This window comes from Bombina bombina, chromosome 1, assembly GCF_027579735.1.
Source record: "Bombina bombina isolate aBomBom1 chromosome 1, aBomBom1.pri, whole genome shotgun sequence".
Taxonomy (NCBI): Eukaryota; Metazoa; Chordata; class Amphibia; order Anura; family Bombinatoridae; genus Bombina; species Bombina bombina.
The window spans coordinates 300,452,146-300,479,265 of record NC_069499.1 but is presented as its reverse complement, the minus strand read 5'-3'; the positions used below and the strand labels follow the sequence as shown (position 1 = coordinate 300,479,265).

At 37.8% G+C, this 27,120-nt stretch overlaps 1 protein-coding gene across 1 annotated transcript in view; it reads left to right on the top strand.

Moving 5' to 3' along the window:
• The window catches only part of PDIA5 (protein disulfide isomerase family A member 5), a 326,999-nt gene that overhangs the window by 187,796 nt on the left and 112,083 nt on the right, over positions 1-27,120 (top strand). The window contains exons 12-13 of the mRNA XM_053698070.1: positions 14,701-14,768; positions 21,758-21,921. Coding sequence (XP_053554045.1) covers positions 14,701-14,768; positions 21,758-21,921 — 232 coding nt within the window. The remainder of the gene's footprint in view (positions 1-14,700; positions 14,769-21,757; positions 21,922-27,120) is intronic.

Below are 27,120 nucleotides of genomic sequence, written 5' to 3'. Positions count from 1 at the left end.
CCGGGCTGTCTGGAGGTGTGGGAATGGCGGGAAAACTGAGACATTGTCTTCCATTCTTATCAAGATGAGCTGAATACAATGAGCAGTGGGTAGCCAGAGTACAATCCATTTTTCAGTTTTTGCAGACAATTAAATGTTTGTAAATTAAATTACTCACGGATTTTCTGCTTATTTTTATTATACAGTGGATTGTGGGTTGTTAAACGGACATGAAACCCAAGATTTGTCTTTCATGATTAGGATAGAGAATACTATTTCTTTCATATAGGTGGCGAGATTCCAAGAGCTGTTACTTATGGGATATACATTCCTTCCAGGCAAAGTTACCCAAAAGCCTATAAATACCCCTCACACAAACCTCAGTTTTTAAACTTTGCCTCCAGTGAAAGGCACTTCAGAGCATATTGGAGCCTGGTTTCACAGAGGGAAGTGAAAGGAGTACTGCAATCAGTGGATTAGTGTCTGAGGTAAGTATATTTTAAATTCCTTTATGTGGACACTATCAGCTATGGATTGGGCACTTTTTTAAAGAAAGTTTTTTTTTTTACTGTGTGTATATGCATGATATATATATATATCCCAGGACAGGCACTATTCCCCCCGTGTTTTTGCACTTATAAGATTTATTTATTTTTTATTTTGAAGAGCATATGATTTGTATGACCTTAATGGCTTATATAACACATGGAATGCTGATATATGGGTATGGAAGGGCAGCGGTGCAATGAAGGGGGCATCTTAAAGAAGGGTTTAAAAAAAAAAATTAAATAAAATTATGCTCAGAGCAGGGCACTTTATAAAGCTTACTAAAACACTGGGAGGCTAAGCAGTATAACAAGAGCTTACTTAAACCCTATCTTTATTTGTGTAACTTATGCGCACGAGCACGCTTGCCGTGACGCACTTTTTAGTGATAGGTAAGAGCACGTCATCAAATCGTGCCATATAGTGCGCAGTTTCAGTTGTTTCCGCTCCCTTTTTTTTTCTGTTAAGACAAGCCCCCTCAACTCCTTGCTCCTGAGATTGTGCATCAAAGGGCTATACCAGCTAGATGCTCTGATTATTTACTCATAGCAAATGTTATCATTAAAACCGCTCAGTTAGAGAACATTTTGTACTCCATTTAAACCTTACTGTTTTTTGGGGGCTTCTGCTTGACAGTTTTATAGTGTTTTAGCAAACGATATACTAAGACACAATTTTCCCATTTCTCAGAAGCTTGCAAAAAAGAGGGGTTATAATAGTATATTGTTGAAACTTTAATTATGTGTTTTTATTTGCCATAATGGAGCAGCACCAACCTTTCCCTTAAGTTACCATAGGTACTGAGCCGGTTGAATAGCTTTCTACCAAAGCTAAATGTGCTTATTGTAAAACAACTGAAGTAGCTTCTTTAACTCATTTATGCGACTCATGTTTAGAATTTTTATCACATACCGATCAATCAAATGATGTTTCTATGTCTACACATGCACCAACTGTTTCTCCCATACAGATGGATGCAGATGGTGTACCCCCAGCAATGAAAAATGTTATTGCTACGGCCATTGAGAAGGCCCTGACTGCATTATCGCCTTCAAATAAACAGAAAAGTTCAGCACAGATTTTACCTTTAACTAATATTATTTGTACTGGCCATTAAAATACTGAAGTAACTTCTGATGAGGATTCCTCTGAGGCAGGCTCCCTTATCAGACACAGAACCTGATAATTCCTTCTTATTTACATTTGAACACATTTGTTCTCTTTAGAAGGAAGTCTTAGTTACTTTAGGGATTGAAGAAGCCTTCTGATGATAAACCCTGTAATCGTTTCAATTCAGTAAATAAAACAGTTGTCATCTTCCTGAGATTTTTCCTATACCTGATGCTGTCTCTGATATGATTACGAATGGTCTAAACCAGGTACCTTCTTTAACCCTTCTTCAAGGTTTAAAAAAAGCTATATCCTTTACCTACTGCTAACTTAGTTATGGGAAACAGTCCCCAAAGTTGATGGGGCAATCAATTTCCACTCTAGCCAAATGTACTACTATTCATTTAGAAGACAGTACTTCTTTTAAAGACCCTTTAGATAGAAAACGTGAATCCTATCTAAGAAGGGCATATTTACCTACTAGCTATATTCTAAGACCAGCCATATCTATTGCTGACGTAGCTTCTGCTTCTACTTTCTCAGCAGTTATATTCTAATCCCGGACTGTTCCATTATTTTGTATTTACTTCAACATGCAAATAATTTCATCTGCAATACAGTATTTGATATCATGAAAATTAACATTAAAACTATGTCTTTAGCTATTCTTACCAGAAAAGCTTTATGGCTTAAATCATGGAATGCTTATATGTTATCTAAAACCTGATTACTATCTTTCATTCCTAGGTAAGAATTGATTTATGTCTCAACTGGATTCTATTATTTCTACTATTACAGGAGATAAGGGAGTGTTCTTTCCCCAAGACAAAGGGAAATTTAAGACTCCAAACCGATTTTGTTCCTTTTGTCCGAACAGAACAGAAGACTGCCTACTCCCCTAAACCCTCTGTGTCAGTCTGGACACCTTCAACTTGGAACAAATACAAACAGTTTCAGAAACCTAATTCAGCCCATACAACCCAATGAAGGTGCAGCCCCCATCCTGTATTTCTAGTAGGGGGCATATTAAACTTTTTCAATAATTTAGGTTAGAATCTAAAATACTTGAATTCAGAACATTATTTTTCAGGGTAATCGATTTGGATTCAGAATACAACTTCATATGGGGAGATTTCTTTCTCACCCATATTCCAAAACATCCAATGAAAGCCCAAGCATTTCTAAAATCTGTTTTAGACCTGGAAAATATGTGAATAATTGTCCCAGTACCTTTACAGGAACAAGGGATAGAATTTTATTCAAATCTCTTCATTGTATCAAAGAAGGAAAATTCTTACAGACCAATTTTGGATCTAAAAACTCTAAAAAAAAAAAAAAAAAAAAAAAAAAAAAAAAATTTTTGTAAGAATTCCAACATTTAAAATGGAAACTATACGGATTATAGCCTGCCTTTCATTCAGCAAGGTCACTTTATGTCTACAATAGTTTTACAGGATGCGTACCTTCACATCCCAATCCACCCAGAACATTATCAGTTTCTGAGATTCTCCTTTCTGGAAAAGCATTACCAGTTTGTCGCTGTCCCGTTTTGGCCTAGCAAAAGCTCCAAGAATATTTACAAATGTTCGCTGTGCCCTTTTATCTGTAATCTGAGTGCAGGGTATTGTGGTGTTTCCCTATTTGGACGTAATCTTGGTAGTAGCTCAATCCTTTTCATTTAGCAGAATCTTACACAAAACAACCGTTTTTACTTCAAAAACATGGTTGGAGGATCAATTTACCAAAGAGCTCCTTGATACCTCAAACAAAAAGTCACCTTTTTAGGTTTCCATATAGATTCAGTGTCTATGACTCTTTTCTTAACAGAAAAGAGATGCATAAAATTTTTTCAGCTTGTCTAAATCTTCAGTGGCTATGTGTATGGAAGTACTAGGCCTCATGATTGCAGCATCGGACGCGATCCCCTTTGTTTTCATAGGAGACCTCTTCAACTTTGTATGCTATACCAATGGTGCAAGGATTATACTCAAATATCACAACAGATATTCTTAGATCCCAATACGCTCCTCTCTCTGACTTGGTGGTTAAATCACCAGTCTATTCTTCAGGAGGCTTCCTTTTCTCATCCTACTGGGTCTGTGATCACCACAGATGCAAGTCTTACAGGTTGTGGAGATGTTTGGGGGTTTCTGACAGCACAGGTGATTTGGGATCCTCGGGAGGCGAGTTTGCCAATCAGTGTTCTGGAACTGGTGCAATATTCAGGGCCCTTCAAGCTTGGCTTCTGTGGAAAAGGGAGTCTCATCTCTGTTTCCATACATACCATGTTACAGCAGTACCTTGACCACTTCCTCTGCTGTCAGACCTTCTTTCCCAAGGTCCTTTTGCATTTGGACCTCAAGTCTCTAAACTTGGCATGGAAGTTAAACACTTAGTTCTGAGACATAGGGATTTCTGAGATTCTGTGATTCGGGCTCGTAAACCTGTTTCTAGAAAGATTTATCACAAGGTTTAGAAAACCATAATTTCCTGCTGTAAAAATAATGGCTTTTCCTGGCATTCTTCTAGAATTCCTTGGATTCTTCAGTTTTTGCAGGATGGCCTAGATAAGGGTCTATCTGTCAGTTCTCTGAAAGGGCAGATGTCTGCTCTTTCAGTTTTGTTCCACAGAAGGGATTGTTAATTCATTGTTTTGTTCATTCTTTGGTCCGTATTAAACCTGTTATCAAGCCTATTTCTCCTCCATGGAATCTTATCCTAATGTTAAGGGTTTTGTAAGCTTCTCCTTTTGAACCTTTGCATAAATTGGACATTTTAAACTACTTTTTTGGAAAGTGTTATTGAATTTGGCTATAGCCTCTGCTAGAAGAGTTTCTGGATTGTCTGCTCTTTCTTGTGAGTCTCATTATCTGATTTTTCATCAGGATAAGGCTGTTTTACAGACATCATTTAATTTTTTTCCATAAGGTTGTTTCTTCAGACAACGTTGGTAGAGAGATTGTTGTTCCTTCTTTGTGTCCTAATCCTAAGAATGCTTCTGAAAGATCTTTGTTTTCTCTGGATATTGTTAGGGCATTGAAATATGTTGATGCTACAAAGGATTTTAGTCAAACTTCAACTTTTTTTTTTCTGTGCCTAGGAAAGATCAGGCCTCTATTTCTTTAGCCTCTTAGTTAAAACTTTTGATTCACAGAGCTTATTTGGGGGCAGGTCAGCCTCCGCCACAATGGATTGCTGCTTATTCTACTAGGTCATAGAAACACCAACAAAGGTTCCGGCTCACAGTCAGTCCGATTCACAAAAACAAAAGCCAAGATGGTTCAAAGCAAAAGTGTAGGTATTTATTAGGTTCACTTTAAAAACAATAAAGCATCAGACCTATAGTCAATATGAATAAAGCAGACAGGAGCAGCAACAGCATTCTACTAGGTCAGTTGCCACTTCTTAGGCTTTTAAGAATGAGGCTTCAGTTGATCAAATTTGCAAGGCAGCTACTTGGTCTTCTTTGCATACTTTTACTAAATTCTACCATTTTTATGTTTTAGCTTTCTCTGAAGCAGCCTTTGGTAAAAAGTTTCTTCAGGCAGTTGTCTGATGGTTATGCCTGTTTTTAAGTGCATTATAAAAATAAAATAAAATAAAAAAAAAAAAATTCTTTGGGGTTGTGGATTTATTTTCTCTGTAAAAAAGATGTTGTTTTTAAATCCCTCCCTTTATTGTATTGTGGACTCCACAGCTTGGGTATTGGTTCCCATGAGTAATGGATTGTGGACTCTCACCACCTGTATGAAAGAAAACATAATTTATGCTTACCTAATTAATTTCTTTCATGGCATTAAGAGTCCACGAGACCTCACCCTTTGTTTTTTTGGGGTTAGATTTTTTTTTAGCACATTTCTTTCCCTTCGCCTTTTTTAGCTCTTATTCCTTTTTCTTACATTACTTTGCTTGGCTATACGTTAGACTGAGGTATGTGGGAGATGTTTTATAACACTCTTGGGGGTTTGGGAATCGTTGCCTCCTTCTAGTTGTAGAGAAGAGTAATTCCCATGAGTAATTGATCGTGGACTCTCACCACTATGAAATAAATTAATTTATCAGGTAAGCATACATTGTTTTTTATCATCATGTTTTATAGTGACACAACATAAACAGATTTCATCATACCGATTAAGCAGTTCCCAACCTTTATACAGAAGCTCATCCTATATAACTGTGCATTGGTGCAGTTTTTATTAAAAGAAGATGGAACACCATGCAGGTAGCATGGCAACACTGCATAATAAGCGTTTCTCTATTGAAGGCTGTACAGGCTCAACCTTTATGTCTGTCTCTGTGTCTTGGTGTAGTTTTTATTATTTTCTTGAAAGACCGGACTCTATTGCGGAGAATGGCCATGCAATCTGCACAAACAGCAGCCACTTTTCCAGTTCCAGGTGGTCATTTAAAAACAGTCCATTAAACATGGGAATTCTTGGTTCTCTGTAGAACCTTTCCTAGAGTGACTATATATAATTATAATTCTTTTTTCATTGGATTAAACTGCAGATGTGTGAATTAAGGACATTTTATAAAGGCTCCAAAATATAAAAACAGAACTCTTTAGTTGAATGCTTTAAGCAATAGGATGCAGTAAGCACAATTTTTAGATTCTCGCGTTAAATAAAAGAAGTTGGCAACTAATCATTAGTCAACAGTCATGCTGTTAAAGGGACAAAAAAAAATTGCCTCTTTTTTGCAGGGATTTGTGCAGTATCGCTAGTGCGATAACAAATTAGAGTGTGTCATTTTTTTCTCTCACTAGAATGGCCATTAAAATCCTGCACATTTTTATATCTGAACCTTTGTAATACACATCTTTGTGAAATAGGTAGAATTATATAAGACTTTATATTAACATAAAGATCATTTCATTATTAAAAGATTGTTTAATTGGATTTTAAAGCAGCTGAGTGAAACCAGAGTGAATGAGTCCTGCAGAGTACAGGATACCAGCTGATTCTTCTCTGCCTCCCTGCGCAGGGTGGCAGCTTCACGATAGTCTCTGCGCCAGCATCTTGTTTTGTATTTATGTTAGTAACTCACAGCACTTAATAAATAAGTGATCGAGAAGAGCAGTGAATTTTACGAGCCCACAGATCACAGAGATGCAGCACAGCTGTACAAAGTGATGAGCTATGATTTCATTCTCCAGCATTTATCTTCTACTAGAGCTCTTTAAAATCAGGCATGCTGTTTTTTTTTCTACTGATTTAGGGCGTAGTTTCATTCTTCAAATGGACATGCTGCAGGGAATTAGTCCCAAGTGTGGCAGTACTTCAGAAAATAGAGACTGAAATAATCTATGAACGGCCACTTATTCTTTTTAATACATAGGATCTGTGCAAAACTGATCCAAATTAGAAGTTCATTAAATGTTTCTACATTTTTGAGTATCTTCTATTTGTACCATTTTGTTCATCCATTTCTTCACATAAAGGTGCGTGAAACACTAAATACATTTTATAAGCATAGCATTGAGGTTATTTCCACCCTCTCTCTAGTCATGGGTGCCGCTATGTTTAAATCTGTCTTTCACTATATTACACTACTGACCTATTTGCACATGTGCAACTCTCCTTCAGGTACCTGCAGTGTAACCTAGGTTTAACAATGGCAGCACCAATGATTAGAATAAGGAGCATGAAATCTATTTAGTGTACCTTTTTTAAATGGAAATTTGTACACAATCATTTTCTATTATTAATATAATGTATAATAATGAATGAGCAGGAGTTAAACATGAAATATTTTTTGCATAAAAATGTTTAAAGGAACAATCTATTCAAGCAAATAGCTGATATGAGTTAATTGCATTCTAAGCAGCTGCAGGAACACCCTTTTAAATAGGGTGGGATCTCCCATTACCACTAGTAGGTTTATCTGCTGCTGACTCTTGTTTACATAGGTTTCATGCTGCCGTATTCATATTTCTTTCATGTAATTGGCAAGAGTCCATGAGCTAGTGACGTATGGGATATCCAATCCTACCAGGAGGGGCAAAGTTTCCCAAACCTCAAAATGCCTATAAATACACCCCTCACCACACCCACAATTCAGTTTTACAAACTTTGCCTCCTATGGAGGTGGTAAAGTTAGTTTGTGCTTGATTTTTATGATTTCTTCTGTGATAAGCGCTTCTAAGCATTCTGAAGCCCAATTCCTCTCAGAGTACAGTGTTTGTCAGAGGGATGTGAAGAGAGTATTGCCTATTTGATTTTATGGTTTCCCTCGCAGGAAATCTTTTCAAGGGTTCTCTGTTATCAGTCGTAGGGATTCATCTCTTACCTCCCTTTACAGATTGACGATATACTCTTATATACCATTACCTCTGCTGATAGCTTTCAGTACTGGTTTGGCTATCTGCTATATGTGGATGGGTGTCTTTCAGTAAGTATGTATCATTATTTAAGACTCTCAGCTATGGTTTGGCGCTTTATGTATAAAGTTTTAAAAATATGTATATACTTATATTTGCCATGAGTCAGGTCTATGTGTATTTCCCTTTGCAGTCCAGCAGTTTCGTTATGGGAATCATGTTTTAGGAAGTTTTTCTTACCTGGGGTATAGTCTTTTCAATTTGACTTGTTTTTTCTTTGAATAACTTGCGCAAGAATTTCTTTTGGCGCGAATGTGCGTCTGTAATGACGCAAGTTCGTAATTTCCTGTGTGTTAGTTGATGCTAGGTTGTTTGGCGCAACATTCTGTTTGTTATGACGCGAGTTGCGTCATTTACGGATGTTTGTTGGCTGCAAAAAAATTCTCAACTTCCTTTTGCATCGTGTGTCATACTTGGCGCCCAAAAATTTAGTTTTATTTTACCCCACTTCCTATATGCTCCTTGCCTTCTTTATGATCAGAGGGCAATGCTATTTTCTTTTTTTGCCAATTTTAGCATTTGCATTTTTTCCCTTTCCTGAAACTGCTATGTGTGGAAATAAGATATTTTAGTTTAAATGTTATTTTTTCTTTTACATTTTTCAGGATGTCTGTAGGAACCATGCTGCCTGAACACAGTTCTACCAAAGCTAAATCTATCTGTTGTAAGCTAGTGGAGATTATTTCTCCAGCTGTAGTGTGTAACAGTTGTCATGATAAGCTTTTGCTTGCAGAATCTGTTGTTCCTTCAACATCTAAAGTACATGACATCCATTTTGATATGAAAAATTATATTGCTGAAGCGATACAGAATGCTATAGCTGCTATACCGCCTTCAAATAAACGTAAAAGGTCTTTTAAAACTTCTCATCATACTGATGAAATTTGTAATGACCGGCAACATACTGATATATCCTCCTGATAAATATCACTCTGACTCAGAAGATCCTACTTCAGACATTGACACTGATAAATCATATTATTGTTTTAAGATTGAGTATATTCGTTCTTTGTTAAAAGAAGTGTTGATAACTTTGGATATTGAGGAGTCTGGTCCTCTTGATAATAAATCCAGTAAACGTTTAAATTCTGTCTATAAACCTCCTGTGACTATTCCTGAGGTTTTTCCTGTTCCTGATGCTATTTCTGATGTGATTGCTAAGAAATGGTCTAAGCCTGGTACTTCTTTTGTTCCTTCTTCAAGTTTTAAAAAAGTTGTATCCTTTGCCAGTAGCTAAATTAGAGTTTTGGGAAAAAGTCCCTAAGGTTGATGGGGCTATTTCTACTCTGGCTAAACGTACTACTATTCCTATGGACGATAGTACTTCTTTTAAAGATCCTTTAGATAGGAAAATTGAATCTTATCTAAGGAAGGCTTAATTTGCATTCTGGCTATATTCTCAGACCTCCAATTTCTATGGCTGATGTTGCGGCTGCATCAACTTTTTCGTTGGATAGCTTAGCACAACGAGGGAAAAAGACTCTTATTTGCATAGCATTGTTCGTTTGCTTCAACATGCTAATCATTTTATCTGTGATGCTATTTTTGATATCAAGATTAATGTTAAATCTATGTCTTTGGCTATTTTAGCTAGAAGAGCTTTATGGCTTAAATCATGGAATGCTGACATGGTATCTAAGTCTAGGTTACTATCTCTATCATTCCAGGGTAATAATTTGTTTGGTAACCAGTTGGATTCTATTATTTCCACTATTACTGGGGGAAGGGAGATTTTTTGCCTCAAGATAAAAAGTCTAAGGGCAAATCTAAAGCTTCTAATCGGTTTCGTTCCTTTCGTCAGAATAGAGAACAGAAAACCACTCCTTCCCCTAAGGACTCTGGCTCTAATTGAACGCCATCCTCGAGTTGGAATAAATCTAAGCCTTATAAGAAACCAAAGCCAGCCCCACAAGACTGCATGAAGGTGCGGCCCTCAATCCAGTTCTGCTGGTGGGAAGCAGGCTTAAATTATTTCAAGACGTTTGGGCAGGTTCCGTTCAGAATCATTGGATTCAAAATATTGTCTCTCAGGGGTATCGAATAGGTTTCACAATAAGACCTCCTGTGAGAAGATTTTTTTCTCTCACGTTCCAACAAATCCTGTGAAAGCTCAGGCTTTCTGAAGTGTCTTTCAGATCTAGAGCTTTCAGGAATAAATGTACCAGTTCCAATTCTGGAACAGGGTCTGGGTTTTTATTCAAATCTATTCATTGTCCCGAAGAAGGAAAATTCTTTCAGATAAGTTCTGGATCTGAAGTTTTTGAATCAATTTGTAAGGATCCCAACTTTCAAGATGGTGACTATAAAGGACTATTCTGCCTTTTGTTCAGCAAGGTCATTACATGTCCTCAATAGACTTAAAGGATGTGTATCTTCACATTTCGATTCATCCAGACCACTATCGGTTTCTGAGATTCTCTTTTCTGGACAAGCATTACCAATTTGTTGCTCTTCCATTTGGCCTAGCAACAGCTCCAAGAATCTTTTCGAAGGTTCTCGGTGCCCTTCTATCTGTAATCAGAGAGCAGGGTATTGCGGTGTTTCCTTATTTGGACAATATCTTGGTACTGGCTCAATCTTTTCATTTAGCAGAATTTCACATGAATCAACTAGTGTTGTTTCTTCAAAGACATGGTTCCTTGATTCCTCAGACAAGTGTCACCTTTTTAGGTTTTCAGATAGATTCAGTGTCCATGACATTGTCTTTAACAGACAAGAGACGAATGAAATTGGTTTCTGCCTGTCGAAACCTTCAGTCTCAATCATTCGCTTCAGTGGCTATGTGCATGGAAGTTTTTGGTCTCATGACTGCAGCATCGGACGCGATAACCTTTGCTCGTTTTCATATGAGACCTCTGCAGCTTTGCATGCTGAATCAATGGTGCAGGGATTATACTCGGATATCACAGTTGATATACTTAAATCCCAATATTCAACTCTCTCTGTCCTGGTGGTTGAACCATCATCGGATTCTTCAAGGGGCCTCTTTTGTTTGTCCTTCCTGCACTGTGATTTCAACAGATGCAAGTCTCACAGGTTGGGGAGCTGTCTGGGAGTTTGGAATCTTCAAGAGGCGAGGTTACCAATCAATATTTTAGAACTCAGAGCTATTGTCAATGCTCTTCAGGCTTGGCCTCTATTAAAGAGAGAATCATTCATTCGTTTTCAGACAGACAATATCACAACTGTGGCATATGTCAATCATCAAGGGGGGACTCACAGTCCTTTAGCGATGAAAGAAGTATCTCGGATATTTTTTGTCAGATTGTACAGTTGTGGGGTCTCCCCGAAATATATGTGATGGCTTCCCATCTAAACAAGAAGCTTCCCAGGTACCTTTCCAGGGATCCTCAGGCGGAGATGGTGGATGCGTTAGCAGTTCCTTGGTTTTACCAACCTGCTTACATTTTTCCGCCTCCAGTTCTTCTTCCAAGGGTGATCTCCACGATCATATTGGAACAATTGCATTTGTTTCTGATGGCACTAGCATGGCCTCACAGGTTTTGGTATGCAGATCTTGTCCGGATGTCCAGTTGCCAACCTTGGCCACTTCCTTTAAGGCCAGACCTTTTGTCTCAAGGGCCGTTTTTTCATCAGGATCTCAAATCGCTAAATTTGAAGGTATGGGAATTGAACACTTAGTACTTAGTCACAGAGGTTTCTCTGACTCAGTGATTAATACTATGCTACAGGCTCGTAAGTCTGTTTCAAGGAAGATTTATTATCGGGTTTGGAAAACCTATATTTCATGGTGTTTTTCTCATAAATTCTCTTGGCATTCTTTTAGGATTCCTAGAATTTTACAGTTTCTTCAGGATGGTTTGGATAAAGGTTTCTCTGCAAATACCTTGAAGGGACAAATCTCTGCTCTTTCTGTTTTATTTCATAGAAAGATTTCTAAGCTACCTGATATTCACTGTTTTGTTCAGGCTTTACTCTTGAAAGATCTTTACATTCTTTGGATGTTGTAAGAGCTTTGAAATATTATGTCGAAGCTACTAAAGATTTCAGGAAGGAAAAGGCCAGAAAGCCTCTGCCATTTCTTTGATTCACAATGCTTATTTGGAGGCGGAACAGTCTCATTCTACTATATCAGTCGCCACTTCTTGGGCATTTAAGAATGAAGCTTCGGTTGATCAGATTTGCAAAGCAGCAACTTGGTCTTCTTTGCATACATTTACTAAATTTTATCATTGTGATGTATTTGCTTCTTCTGAAGCAGTCTTTGGTATAAAAGTTCTTCAGGCAGCTGTTTCAGTTTGATTCTTCTGCTTATGATTTAAGTTTTTTCTTGAAATTTATGAGATTTTTTTTGTGGATTTATTTTTTCAGTGGAAATAGCTGTTTTTATTTTATCCCTTCCTTTCTAGTGACTCTTCTGTGGTCTCCCACATCTTGGGTATTTCTATCCCATACGTCACTAGCTCGTGGACTCTTGCCAATTACATGAAAGAAAATATAATTTATGTAAGAACTTACCTGATTCATTTCTTTCATATTGGCAAGAGTCCATCAGGCCCACCCTTTTCATGGTGGTTATGATTTTTGTATAAAAAGCACAATTTTATTTCCAGTTCCTCTTTTTGTATGCTTTTTTACTCCTTATTTTTTCACCCCACTAATTGGCTATTTGTTAAACTGAATTGTGGGTGTGGTGAGGGGTGTATTTATAGGCATTTTGAGGTTTGGTAAACTTTGCCCCTCCTGGTAGGATTGTATATCCCATACGTCACTAGCTCATGGACTCTTGCCAATATGAAAGAAATGAATTTATCAGGTAAGTTCTTACATAAATTATGTTTTTTAGTATAGGTGGTGGTTTCAACAAGCAAAGTAAGGCATTTTAAATGACAAAAGGTAAAGGATCTGTTTGTAAGCACTTTCATACAGTCCAGCACGTAAAATGAGTCATTGGGTGGAGAACAGTTTACAGTAAAGTGTCCCTTTAAGTTGGATAAACAAATTTAAAGCAGTGAGACGTTGGCAATAGCATAGACATGCAGAAAATAGATTGCTAGCTCTGTGCTAGGTGTACGTTTGTGTCTCTACTTTATTTTAGTTGTAGCCTGAGATACATACAACATATTACCACAACTCTGATGTTTCTTACTGTTACCCTGAGATCTGTAGGACAAAAAAGTTCTAGTTTTATAAGTATGCAAGTTCACAGCAGTTGCAAACCAAAGCATGCAGTATGAAAAAAATGTAATTGCTTTAAGAGAAGCTAGTCGTTAGGATTTTTGTGTTATTACTTTATATTTATAGAACACCATTTAAGGTTTCCTAAAGTACCCTTTCTTTCATTTTAAGTACCATGCTCAAACGGATTAATAGAGCTTTGTCTCTGCTGTAGAGATGGTAAAAAATGATAATTTCTTTGCATATAGCCGTATTCAGTACCGTAGACTGGTGGTACAGTTTTGTGCAGTGGCTATATGAGTTTGCTTCACAAATGATTGCAGCAGGAAATTATGATTAGAGCCAGTGCACAGGAGATGCACTTCTGGTTATGTGCTGTGTAAAGGTTTCATTTAGTTGACTGTATATTCTAGATTATAATTTATATTCTATAAATGCAGCCTGAGATACTATTGTTGCTCTTCATAGCCAGGAGGAAATGATTCTCCTCACTGATGTTCCCCAAGTTGTGTGCACTTAGTATGCTACCCTCTGGCATACGATCTCTGTAAGATGAAGTGACATATTCAGGTAACCGTCGCATTTGGAGTTTGTGACCTACATGTGGATGTCATAAGAGCTCAGCCTTGAAATGATTCATCTTCCTGTCATTAAAGTGTATAACCTTTTGTGAGCATTCATGTGAGTTTATTCCATGTATTTGTTTTTAGGTCCTTTTCCACACAAAAATAACAATTTTTTTCATCCTGTAGTATTTAGAGAACGGGTCTATAAAAAAGATATCATGTTCAAAAATATATTTCAGTTTTAAGAACATTAAACATTACACATATGCTAGATAGAATAATTTATTCAAAGCAAAGATTTACTTGACAATAATACTCACTAATATTTTTAAAATTTAAATTGGTTAATGTATTGGAAACAAAAGTTGTAACCTAGGTTTCTTTCTCTGCTGACACCAATTTGAGACAGTTGTAAATGGGTCATTAAAGTGATACCAGACACTGTGTAGAATATAGCAGTGTTAAAGGGACATGATAACCAAATGTTGAAACACTTGAAAGTGATGCAGCATAGGTGTAAAGGGCTGACTAGAAAATATTACCTGTATGTAAAAAGGAAGATATTTTACCTTAAAATCTCCTTGTAGCCACGTCCCACAAAGCTTCCAATCAGGATGCTAGTCCCAGGACTTGCCATGGAGCGTGCATTTGGCATGTGCAGGCATAAACTGCAAATTAGGGACAGGTTATGTGAAAAGATTTGGTCTGTAAAGCCTGTTATGTGGATTTTACAGTCCTGAAAACTGAAAGTGCACTTTTTTTCTTTGTATTTTTAAAGATTTAAATTACAGGAACAAGGTATATTTTAAAGTTGTTGTTTTACTATGCATAATTAAGCATTTTATATTACAATTTCAAATTGTTTTATTCCCCTTTTAAAGGGAAAATATTATGAGCAATCATGTATGTTTGTGAACATGCCAGAATGATTGTGTTTATAATTGCTGCAGTGTTCCCTAACGATAATGTATTTTTTTTCAGGGTGTGGACACTGTAAAAAAATGAAACCTGACTACGAGAAAGCTGCAGAGACCCTACACTCTGCCAATGTAAGTGCACACATTTTAAGTCCACTGCATTCTATTTTCTCTTTGTGATTTGTCTCCTGTGTCTCTTCTATCTCACTTTCACTGAAACTGGTCATAGAATAAAAATGGGTAATTCAGTATTGGCTAATGATTTTAAAACTTTAAACTGGTTACTTGTAGACTATGCCATACTTTATTCTACTGGAAGACTTACCAATGATTGAATGTATTGGTTTAATAGCTTTTACATTAATATGAACCATACTTTATTTTCATTTATCTATATAGGGAAATTTGCAACTGTAAAACAAAGTTGTATGAGATTTTATATTTTGTCATCTATACAAAAAGCCTACAGGCCTTTCATCTGGAGACCTGTAATCTATATAAATCTATATGATACAAAATGTTCCATTCTCCTTTTTTAAGAATTTTCCATTTTAATTTTCAAAATGTCTTTGTGATAAATGAAGCCCCCGACTGATACCGCTATATTACAGCAAGTAACAATATATATATATATACACACACACTCTACAAAGCGCTCTTCTTCCAAGGATTTTCAAGGAGTTTTTTTTCACAAGCTCATTGGTAATTCACGCTTCTTGCCAAGAGCCTGAGTACATTCTGTCTGAGAGCTTTACAAGAACAGCCTGAAAGTCTTGTTTATTAGAGAGAGAAGTGTTTACCATTAGGATTAATTAAACTTGTCATATTTAGTGTAAACAGAAAAATATGCAGTTTTATTGGAAAATATCATAATGGAATATTTTATGATCTTTTTAATACTGCTTCTCATTTAGCATGCCCCAGTGATATATATGTGCACATTAATCATGAGGTTTGTATAATATTAACAATATCAAAAATGCTTTTCATTATGTGATTGCCATTTCCAATAAACAGTCTGCTCGTGGGACTTTTCCCTTTTATCTGTTATAATCTTTTTAATTGCTAACAGCATGCACAGTGTTGCATGAGGGAATACGTCCTGTGGGCCACATTATATATTTTTACTATATAAAAAAAATTCTGGTCAAGGAGGAAATATGTATATCAGAATTTGCCATGTTGTCCTCAGAGGGTCTTTCTGAACATTTACAGCAAATTACCTGTGATTATGAGACAGTGGTTGTTAGATCAACTGGCGAGTATTTCATAATTAGGTTTGCTTTTGTTATATGTAAGAATCAATTCTGTATAGTATTCATCTGACATTAATATGACATATGCAGAAAATGTTAGTTATGTGGAGGTATGGTTTTATTACAGCTGTCCTAGCAGGCAGCGTCTGTTTGGCATCATGATTATCATTGCCAGTTATATAATTTCCATGCTGGGGTGCAAAATTAACTTTAGTATTTTCATCATAAGAACCAACTTGGTGATACACAGTCCAGGTGATGTCACAGATGATATTATTGACTTTGTGAATGTCAACCAGGGTATTGCTTTATATACTCTTGAATAGTTTGTTGTGGGCAGGTTAAGCAAGTGCTCACAAGTGCATGAGCAAGAGTCTGAGATGATCTAAGTCAGAAGGCGCTAACGTGCCACCTTTACACTAAATGAAACGCATATAACCAGAATTTTTGTTGAACCGCCCAGACCAGCAAGTACACTAGAGGATTTTGCATATAGTAAAAATCAGTGGTATTTCAATTACAAAATGTTAACTGCTTTACTTTTCTCTTCAGTCTATGTTGAGGACCAGTCCCCTCAGAGTACAGTGCTTGTCAGAGGAATGTGTATGAGGTATGGTTTATGATTCTATTGTTTTACCTCATGGGAAATCTTTTCATAAACCCTCTAATCAGTCGCAGGGACGTGTCTTCTGCCTCCCTTTACAGATCTACATTTATACTCCTTTTCCATAACCTCTGCTGATATGTTTCAGTACTTTGCTGTCTGCTACTCGTTTGATAGTGGACGAGTGTCTATGGGTAAGTATATTTTATTAATATATAGACACTCATTTAGCTACTTTGTAGGCACTTTTACATTTGTACAAGTTTTTATTTATATGTAATTTATATATGGCACTGGAACAGATCCTTCACTGTTTTCCCTTGCTTTGTGTGCGGCGGGTTTTTGGCACGTCTGCCTGTTTTCGGTCGCCGGGTTTGCGCACCTCGGATTTACTTTCATCAGTTTAGTGCATGTCCTTTAGCCTTCTTGGAGTTTAAGTTTAGTTTCGCACTCCAGGCTTGGTCTGTTTGGTTAGCGCAAGTTGATGTACGCACATCAGGTTAGCTCACGGTTTCTCGGTTATGCATCAGTTGTTTGGTACGCGTTTGAAAGTAATGTTTGCTACTATGCTCAGCTTTCTTAAAGGGGCAACACCAGAATTTTTGTTGTTTAAACAGATAGATAATCCCTTTATTACCCATTCCCCAGTTTTGCATAACCAACACAGTTATAATACACGTTTTACCTCTGTAATTATCTTGTATCTATGCCTCTGCAAACTGCCCCCTTATTTCAGTTCTTTTGACAGACTTGCATTTTAGCCAATCAGTGCTGCCTCCTAGGTAACGTCACGTGCGTGAGCTCAATGTTAGTTCATGTGTCATATAGATAACGCCCTCTAGTGGTGAAAAACTGTCACAATGCATTCAGATTAGAGGCGGCCTTCAAGGTCTAATAAATTAGCATATGAGTCTACCTAGGTTTAGCTTTCAACTAAGAATACCAAGAGAACAAAGCAAAATTGGTAATAAAAGTAAATTGGAAAGTTGTTAAATATTACATGCCTTATTTGAATCATGAAAGTTTATTTCTTTAATGTATTTGGCAAGAGTCCATGAGCTAGTGACGTATGGAATATACATTCCTACCAGGAGGAGCAAAGTTTCCCAAACCTCAAAATGCCTATAAATACACCCCTCGCTACACCCACAATTCAGTTTTACAAACTTTGCCTCCTATGGAGGTGGTGAAGTAAGTTTGTGCTTGATTTTCTTCTGTGAATATTAAAAATTTTATTGCTGATGTGATTCAGAAGGCTTTGTCTGCTATTCCGCCTTCTAATAAACGTAAAAGGTCTTTTAAAACTTCTCATAAGGTTGATGAAATTTCAAATGACCGACAACATACTGAATTATCCTCCTCTGATGCTTGCTTCAACATGCTAATCATTTTATCTGTGATGCTATTTTTGATATCGATATTGATGTTAAATCTTTGTTTTTAGTTATTTTAGCTAGAAGAGCTTTGTGGCTCAAATATTGGAATGCTGACATGGTATCCAAGTCTAGATTACTATCTCTTTCTTTCCAAGGTAACAATTTATTTGGTTCTCAGTTGGATTCAATTATTTCAACTGTCACTGGGGGGAAGGGAGTTTTTTTACCTCAAGATAAATGATCTAAGAGTAAATCTAAACCTTCTAATCGTTTTCGTTCTTTTCGTCAGAATAAGTAGCAGAAAGCCAATCCTTCCCCCAAAGAATCTGGTTCCAATTGCAAACCTTCTTCAAGTTGGAATAAATCCAAGTCTTTTAAGAAACCAAAGCCAGCCCCCAAGTCCGCAAGAAGGTGCGGCCCTCATTCCAGCTCAGCTGGTGGGGGGGACGATTCTGTCCAAAATCAATGGATTCAGAGTATTGTCTCTCAAGGGTATCGAATAGGTTTCAGAGTAAGACCTCCTGTGAGGGGATTTTTTTCTCACACGTTCCAGCAAATCCAGTGAAGGCTCAGGCTTTTCTGAAGTGTGTTTCAGATGAGCTTTCAGGGGTAATCATACCAGTTCTGTTTCAGGAACAGGGTCTGGGGTTTTATTCAAATCTATTCATTGTCCCAAAAAAAGAAAATTAATTCAGGCAGTTCTGGATCTGAAATTTTTTTTAATCGTTTTGTAAGAGTGCCAACTTTCAAAATGGTGACTATAAGGACATTTCTGCCTTTTGTTCAGCAAGGTCATTATATGTCCAGGATAGACTTACAGGATGCATATTCGGATTCATCCAGACAACTATCGGTTTCTGAGATTCTCTTCTAGACAAGCATTACCAATTTGTTGCTCTTCCATTTGGCCTAGCGACAGCTCCAAGGATTTTTTCAAAGGTTCTCGGTGCCCTACTCTCTGTAATCAGAGAACAGGGTATTGAGGTGTTTCCTTATTTGGACGATATCTTGGTACTAGCTCAGTATTTACATTCAGCCGAATCTCACACAAATCAACTAGTGTTGTTTCTTCAAAGACATGGTTGGAGGATCAATATACCAAAAAGTTCCTTGATTCCTCAGACAAGGGTCACCTTTTTAGGTTTCCAGATAGATTCAGTGTCCATGACTCTGTCTCTAACAGACAAGAGACAAATAAAATTGGTTTCAGCTTGTCGAAAACCTTCAGTCTCAATCATTCCCTTCAGTGGCTATGTGTATGGAAGTTTTAGGTCTCATGACTGCAGCATCGGACACAATCTCCTTTGCTCGTTTTCATATGAGACATCTTCAGCTTTGTATGCTGAATCAATGGTGCAGGGATTATACGAGGATATCACAATTAATATCCTTAAATCCCAATGTTCGACTCTGACTTTGTGTTTAGATCACCATCGCATAGTTCAAGGGGCCTCTTTTGTTCGTCCAACCTGGACTGTGATCACAACAGATGCAAGTCTTTCAGGTTGGGGAGCTGTCTGGGGATCTCTGACGGCAACAAGGGGTTTGGAAATCTCAAGAGGCAAGGTTACCAATAAATATTTTAGAACTCCATGCTATTTTCAGGGCTCTTCAGGTTTGGCCTCTGTTGAAGAGAGAACCATTCATTTGTTTTCAGACAGACAATATCACAACTGTGGCATATGTCAATCATCAGGGTGGGACTCACAGTCCCCTAGCTATGAAAGAAGTAGCTTGGATACTTTATTGGGCGGAATCCAGCTCTTGTATAATTTCTGCGGTACAAATCCCAGGTGTAGACAATTGGGAAGCGGATTATCTCAGCCGTCAGACTTTACATCCGGGGGAGTGGTCTCTCCATCCAGATGTGTTTTTTTCAGATTATTCAGATGTGGGGTCTTCCAGAAATAGATCTGGCGGCTTCCCATCTAAACAAGAAACTTCCCAGGTACTTGTCCAGGTCCGGGGATCCTCAGGCGGAGTCTGTGGATGCATTAGCATTTCCTTGGTTTTATCATCCTGCTTATATCTTCCCGCCTCTAGTTCTTCTTCCAAGAGTGATCTCCAAGATCATCATGGAACAATTGTTTGTGTTTCTGGTGGCACCAGCATGGCCTCACAGGTTCTGGAATGCCGATCTTGTCCGGATGTCCAGTTGCCAACCTTGGCCACTTCCTTTAAGACCAGACCTTCTGTCTCAAGGATCGTTTTTCCATCAGGATCTCAAATCGTTAAATTTGAAGGTATGGAAATTGATCGCCTAGTGCTTAGTCATAGAGGTTTCTCTGACTCAGTGATTGATACTATGTTACAGGCTCGTAAATCTGTTTCTAGGTAGATTTATTATCCAGTTTGGAAGTCTAATATTTCATGGTGTTCTTCTCATAAATTCTCCTGGCATTCTTTTAGAAATCCTAGAATTTTACAGTTTCTTCAGGATGGTTTGGATAAAGGAAAGTCTGCAAGTTCCTTGAAGGGACAAATCTCTGCTCTTTCTGTTTTATTTCACAGAAAGATTGCTAAGTTTCCTGATATTCACTGTTTTTTGCAGGCTTTGGTCCATATCAAGCCTGTCATTAACGTGAAGGTAAACTTTGATGAATGGAAGCCCGTTTTTTAATAATACTATTAAAAACAGGGGCACTTTCATTCATCAAAGTTTACAAATCAGTATGTGGTTGGAATGCCACGATAGTAAGAGAATATGGGAGTCCACCTCAGAGCTACTTAGTAAGATTTTTGATAGACAAATTACATTAACTATTGAGCAGGCTCTTTTACGTTTTCCTATTGAAGGTCTCAATCGACAATCATTAAAATTAGTGGGTATAATATGTACCGCTGTTAGAACAGTGATAGCGAAATTCTGGAAAACCACAGTGCCCTACTATGACATTATAATAAACAAAATTAGGTATTATCATCAAATGGAATCCATAGCATCTTCCTTGTTAGACAAAAGACAGGAATTTCTCAAAATATGGGAGGAATGGATAGTTTGGAAAGATTCTATGAGAATTCAAGCGAGGAGGGCGCTGGGAGATAGAGTAGGTCAGGAAGGCGGACATGTTAGATAGGACTCCCACGAGTGCTCCATCCACTCTTCTCTTTACCTCTTCTTTTCTCCATTCCTTTCTGCTTCAAAAATGGAAAAATGTTCTTTCTATTCTTTTTCTTCTATTACTACTTTAAGAGTTATAGGTGATATAATGGAAGCCTTCCTTTAATTCAACATATATGGTAACTGTAAGTTTAATTTATACAATCTCTAAGTTTAAAGAGAAATAAGCCATAACATGACTGGATGCAATTTGTATTATGGATTAATATTATTCTCTGAACTGCCCTGTAATGCAATGATTGTTACTATTCATGTATCGATTTGGAAGGTTTCAATAAAAAATATTTTCAAATAAAAAGTTTACAAATCAGCCGTTTTGATTAAAAACGTACCTTTGTTTCTTTTCACAGCTACAGCAGCTTTCCCCTCCTGGAAATCCTCTCTTCACACGTCAGCAATGACTAATCCGGCTTCCTCCAATCACAGCATGGCCTCAGGCAATGACTACCCTGGGGGAAAGCCGTGATTGGAGGAAGCCGGATTAGTCATTGCTGACGTTTACTGTCCCTTTTAAGGTTGGGTGACACATTGTACATTATTTTATACCATCAGTGGGACGTTTGCTTGAATGTATATTATTATAGGTAGATTTTTTTTTTTGTAGTGATAAACTATAGATTTGTGACTGTTAAAGTGAAAACCACTTTTAGAGGACATTTTGGGCTACTTTTTTCACAAATATTTGCCTCTGAATTTAATAGGATGTTTACTTATGTCTAGAAATGTTCAGGTTTAATGTTTTTTTATTTTTTTTTAAATCTCAGGATGCTGGTGTTCTGGCTGCTGTTGATGGAACAGCACATAGAGCTCTAACAGAAAGGTTTCGGATCTCAGGGTTTCCTACTGTGAAATATTTTGAGAATGGTGAGGAGAAGTACACACTTCCTCATCTACGTACAGAACAGAAGATTGTGGAGTGGATGCATAAGTGAGTTTCATACTGCCAAGTGTGACAGTAGATAAAACCACTAACCAATGATATCATAGGGTTTAAGGTATACGCACTTTAGAAAACAAAAACCCATTAGACTTCTTGGACAGTAAAAACCTTAAAGGGACATTAAACACTAAATAAATCCTTGCAAAAATTAGCGTGATAATCATTTGTATATGTAATTTAAAAAAATGTTAGTTGCCCTTAAGGACGTGCATTTCATACTAAAACTTCCCTAAAAGACCAGAATATTTTTTAGCATTTTGCCATCACTCCATTTAAACAGAAATAGAGCCTTGTTGATTTTTTTTATTTACCTATCAAAACTATATATTTTGTTTTCAGTAGACAACTCAAAGTATTGATCTAGGGCCATTTTGGTATTTTTCATGCCACCATTTCACCGCCAAATGCGATCAAATTAAAAAAAGTTTCTTTTTCACAAACTTTAGGTTTCTCACTGAAATTATTTACATACTGCTTGTACAATCATGGCACAAATGGTTGTAAAAGCTTCTCTGGGATCCCCTTTGTTCAGAAATAAGACATATATGACTTTGCCATTGCTTTTTGGTAATTAGAAGGCCGGTAATTGCAGCTGCGCATCACACTTTTATTATTCCCAGCAGTGAAGAGATTAATCAGGTAGCTTGTAAGGTTAATTTTACCTTTTTAGTGTAGATATTACCCTCCCTACTGACGCTTCCCACCCCTGATCCCTTTAAAACGGCTCTCTTCCCTCCCTCACCCCCAACTGGTCACCCACATCTTAGGTACTGGCAGAAAGTCTGCCAGTATGCAGTTTTATTCAGGGTTTTTTTATTATTTGTTTCAGTGTGTGATTACCTCCTTACCTTCCTACCTCTCTGATCCCTCCCAAAAAGCACTCTAACCCTCCCCCCTCTAACTAGTTTCTGCCATCTTAGGTACTGGCAGCTGTCTGCCAGTAACCTAGTTTTGTATTATTTTTTGTTATGTATTTTAAAAAAATGTTTTTCTGTTGTGTAGATGCCCCCACCCTCATTTACCCCACTTCCCCCTTCCACAATCTTTCCCCCTCTCCACTCTAGGGCCCTCACTGGTCCTTAATGTGAAAGTTTAGTTACCATTATCACGATCCAGGATTTCATTAATCTACCAAATTAAATAGTGCTTTCATTCATGAATCTTGAGTGTATACTAATGCTCCCCGTTTTTTTTTTTTTTTTTTGGGGGGGGGGGGGGGTTTCTGCTGATCACCTTTCTGTATCAGCCAACTGAAATTCTGGCCGTTAGGCGGCTGACAGTACACGTCACCCGCCTACTTTAGCCTGTGTGCATGCGCGATTGTTCTCTCGCTCATCTCTGCATCCACGTGCGCTCACGATTACCGCATGCATATTGGCAAGATCCAGGAATCCCCATAAGACTTAGAATCGCGCTTGCGCAGAAGACATTGAGATTGGCGCATGCACTGTTTCACAAAGCCTCGTGAACGCGCTCTGGGCTATACGTCAAACACAAGAAAAGAAGGAAGTAATATCTGGGAGGAGTCAGACATCACAACGGTAGGGAGATATCAATATAGAAATCTTCAACATAAAAAAAAAAAAAAAAAGATAGCGATTGCGTTAGGGTAAGCTTAAGTAATGCATTCATGTCTTGCAAAGTATAAAACTTAACCTTCACTTTAAGGTGTTAAATATTGATAAAATAAGGGTAAAGTTAATGTTCATAAAGCAATGGGCGACACCATATTGTAACTTAGGTTTCCTTTTCTGCATAGGCCAATTGGTGACAGTTAGAAATGGCTTACTAGAGTGTGCAACCAAATGACTGTGTGGAATATAGTTGTGTCTGCACTTTTATGTTTAACATGAACTGGAAAGCCCACAATATTCAGAAATAAATTACAGGAAAGGAGAACAAAATACAAAATAAGGATAGTATATTGCAAAGTTGTTTTACTACATGTAATTTAACAATTTATATTAATATCATCAAGTGTTTATAATGTCCCTTTAAGTGAAAACCATTGTTTACTGTAAAGCTGCAGTTTAGTGTAATCCACATACTTTCATGAAGCAGGTTTTGGAAAGAATGTTTAGTAATCCGCATCCCAGTATATATTGCAGTGAATAATCGAATATATTAGGGAGAAATGCAACAAGAATCAAACCCAATAGGGGTCGCTTCCTATGTGTGTGTGTGTATGTATGTGTGTGTGTGTATGTATATGTATGTGTATATATATATATATATATATATATATATATATATATATATATATGTATATATATATATGTATATGTATGTGTATATATAAATAAATAAATATATATATATATATATATATATATATATATATATATATATATATATATATATATATATATATATATATTAATAAAATCAGACAATGATAATACTCAATGGTAAACATTCGGTAAACTAGCAATCTAATAATATAATATAATACAAGCCCAAAACAAAAAATTAATTAGCACCAACCAACAAAATAATGCAATGTTAAAAAGTCTTTGGATTCAAACAGTCTGGCCGCTCTCTGTAAATGGTATGGTCAATCCCTGGGATTTGAATTTCTGAAGGAGAAAAAACAGAGGCGCCAACATGGCATAGTATCGTCAGGCAAATAAATATATATAAATGGGAGAGTAGGTACTCACAAAAGCAGCGCACCCAATGGTACTAGTGGAGCAGACTGGAACTTTGTAGTGGTCAAGCTAACTGTGGAAGGCCTTCTGGGCACGAAGATAAGAGCTTGATCCACGAAACCTCACAGGTGCCTATGATAGGTTACAAAACAAGAGCTACCATAGCCTAGTACAGTCCAGTAAGGTGTAGAGGAGATATAGAGTAACACTTACAGTAAGTGCTGCACCTCCAGGTGCAGTAACAACAAGCTGGTCGCCCAGTAGACCACTCTCTTGGTGAACAGGATCCTCACAAGAATTCACGAACCGGCATGAAAGTATCCCAAACAACAGCAAGTGTATCAAAAAAGCATATCTTTATTTAAAATCAAAGCAACGCGTTTCTCAGCCACTCATGGGCTGTTTCCTCAGGCTATTCTCCTTTACACCTTACTGGACTGTACTAGGCTATGGTAGCTCTTTTTTTGTAACCTATCATAGGCACCTGTGAGGTTTCGTGGATCAAGCTCTTATCTTCGTGCCCAGAAGGCCTTCCACAGTGAGCTGGACCACTACAAAGTTCCACCTCTGTGTTTTTTCTCCTTCTATATAGCAGTGAAAACATGTGTAGTTATGTTTTTTTTTTTTTTGTGTTTAATGAACATACTAATATCAAATAGGGGAATTACTTATTCAAAAATATTTTGTGCATTAGTTATATCCAAGTTTCAGATTTGTAAATATGTTATGTGAGCAGAGGAAAATATTACATTTCCATCTTAATGGGAGGAGAGTCCACTGCTTAATTTATTACTTGTGGGAATTAAGAACCTGGCCACAAGGAGGAGGCAAAGACACCCCATCCAAATGCTTAAATACCTCACCCACTCCCCTCATCCCCCAGTCATTCTTTGCCTTTCATCACAGGAGGTTGGCAGAGAAGTGTCAGAAGATTCAGAGTAGTGTCTTATAATAATTGGATACTTGTATAGCGCACAACATCGAACTTAATCGACTCGCGGCACTGATAACAGGTATTATTAGGAGGGTAGTACTCTTCGAAATGGGACTGGAGTTTTAAGTAGTCCTGTCAGCCTCTCAGTGAGAGCATGGATGAATGTTAGAGTCCGGAGATGCAGGGAGAGTCTTTCTGCGAAACCATCCCGACTCAGATTAGCAGCTCCATAAGGAATCAACGTTGACAAGTTTCGTTGCCTGCTTTTCTGCTCTCAAGTCCATGTCAGGAGCGATGCTACTACCCTGTCACACTTGAAAGGCTGTGTTCCTGTTCCCCGGCATAGATTCTGGCAAGATCGTTTCTTTTATACACATATAATAACGTAAGAAGACAGGGTCACAGTGTGTCTCCTTTTATCTGTATAGATTCAAGGGTAATACCCTTGGAAAGGGGGTTCTTGAACAAGGGGGGATTTGTGCATAATATTATTTATTGTGTTTAATGCTACGACATTTGTGAGATGAGGCTCTGTCCAGTGTGAATAGTCAGTGTTCTTAGCAAAAGATCATTGTGGGCCTTTTTTTTGGCACGTTTTCTCTGTAGAGCAGGGGCGTTCCTGCATTGCACTCCATGTGACCGGGTGTGGCCTTATTAACTTCCTCTTCTTGACCGGCGGTTGTTGGAGACAAAGCGATTTCTCTGTGGTCCGGGTCATAGGAGGTGGTGAGTGCCCCGGCCATTGGAATATAAAGGTCCAATTTAATTTCTATCTAGTCCGCAATAAAGGTGCAAGCTAAGGAGGACTCTGATATGTCAGAGGAAACTCCCACTTTAGTTAAACCTAATAACTGTGTCTATTGTGAGGAGGTTCCGGTTGATCCGCCTGCTCAACTTTGTTCCACATGCTTTGACAAAATTGCAATATCTAAAAAGAATAAGATATTTAGTACCACTGAGCCGTCCACCTCTGAGGGTTCTCCGTCCCGCGAGGTGCGTTCCCTACACTAATCTCCGATTGCACATGTAGTTCCCTAGGGCACTACTAATCCTCCCACGGGAGGGGCCCTTTGGCCGGCAGATTTCGCTGATCAGTTACAAACGGCGGTTTCTGTGGCCTTCAATGCCTTACCACGCCCTGCTAAGCGCAAGCGAAAGGTGAAATATAGCTATCCGTCCCAGGGGTCATCTACTCTGGATGTCTCTGACAGATTATCCGTCTGCGGAGGAGCCAGATTTTAAATTTAAGATGGAGCATTTGCGCTTTCTGCTGAAAGATGTGCTTGCTACGTTGGAGGTTCCTGAACTGAAACTGCCGGAGGAAACTAAAATCCCTAAGCTAGATATGGTTTACGAGGACAGTGGACTTTGGTTCATCCTTTTCCCCCTCTACTTCTATTAAAAGCTATTCCCTGTTCCGGATTCGCAGCTTGAGCTATGGGGGGCCATTTCTAAGGTGGTTGATGCTATCTCCACGCTCGCTAAGTGAACGACTATCCCGCTCGAAGATAGCTCTTTGTTCAAGGAGCCCATGGATAAAAAAATTGGAGTCCATGTTGAGAAAGATGTTCCAACTCACAGGGTTCATTTTTCAACCGGCTGCGG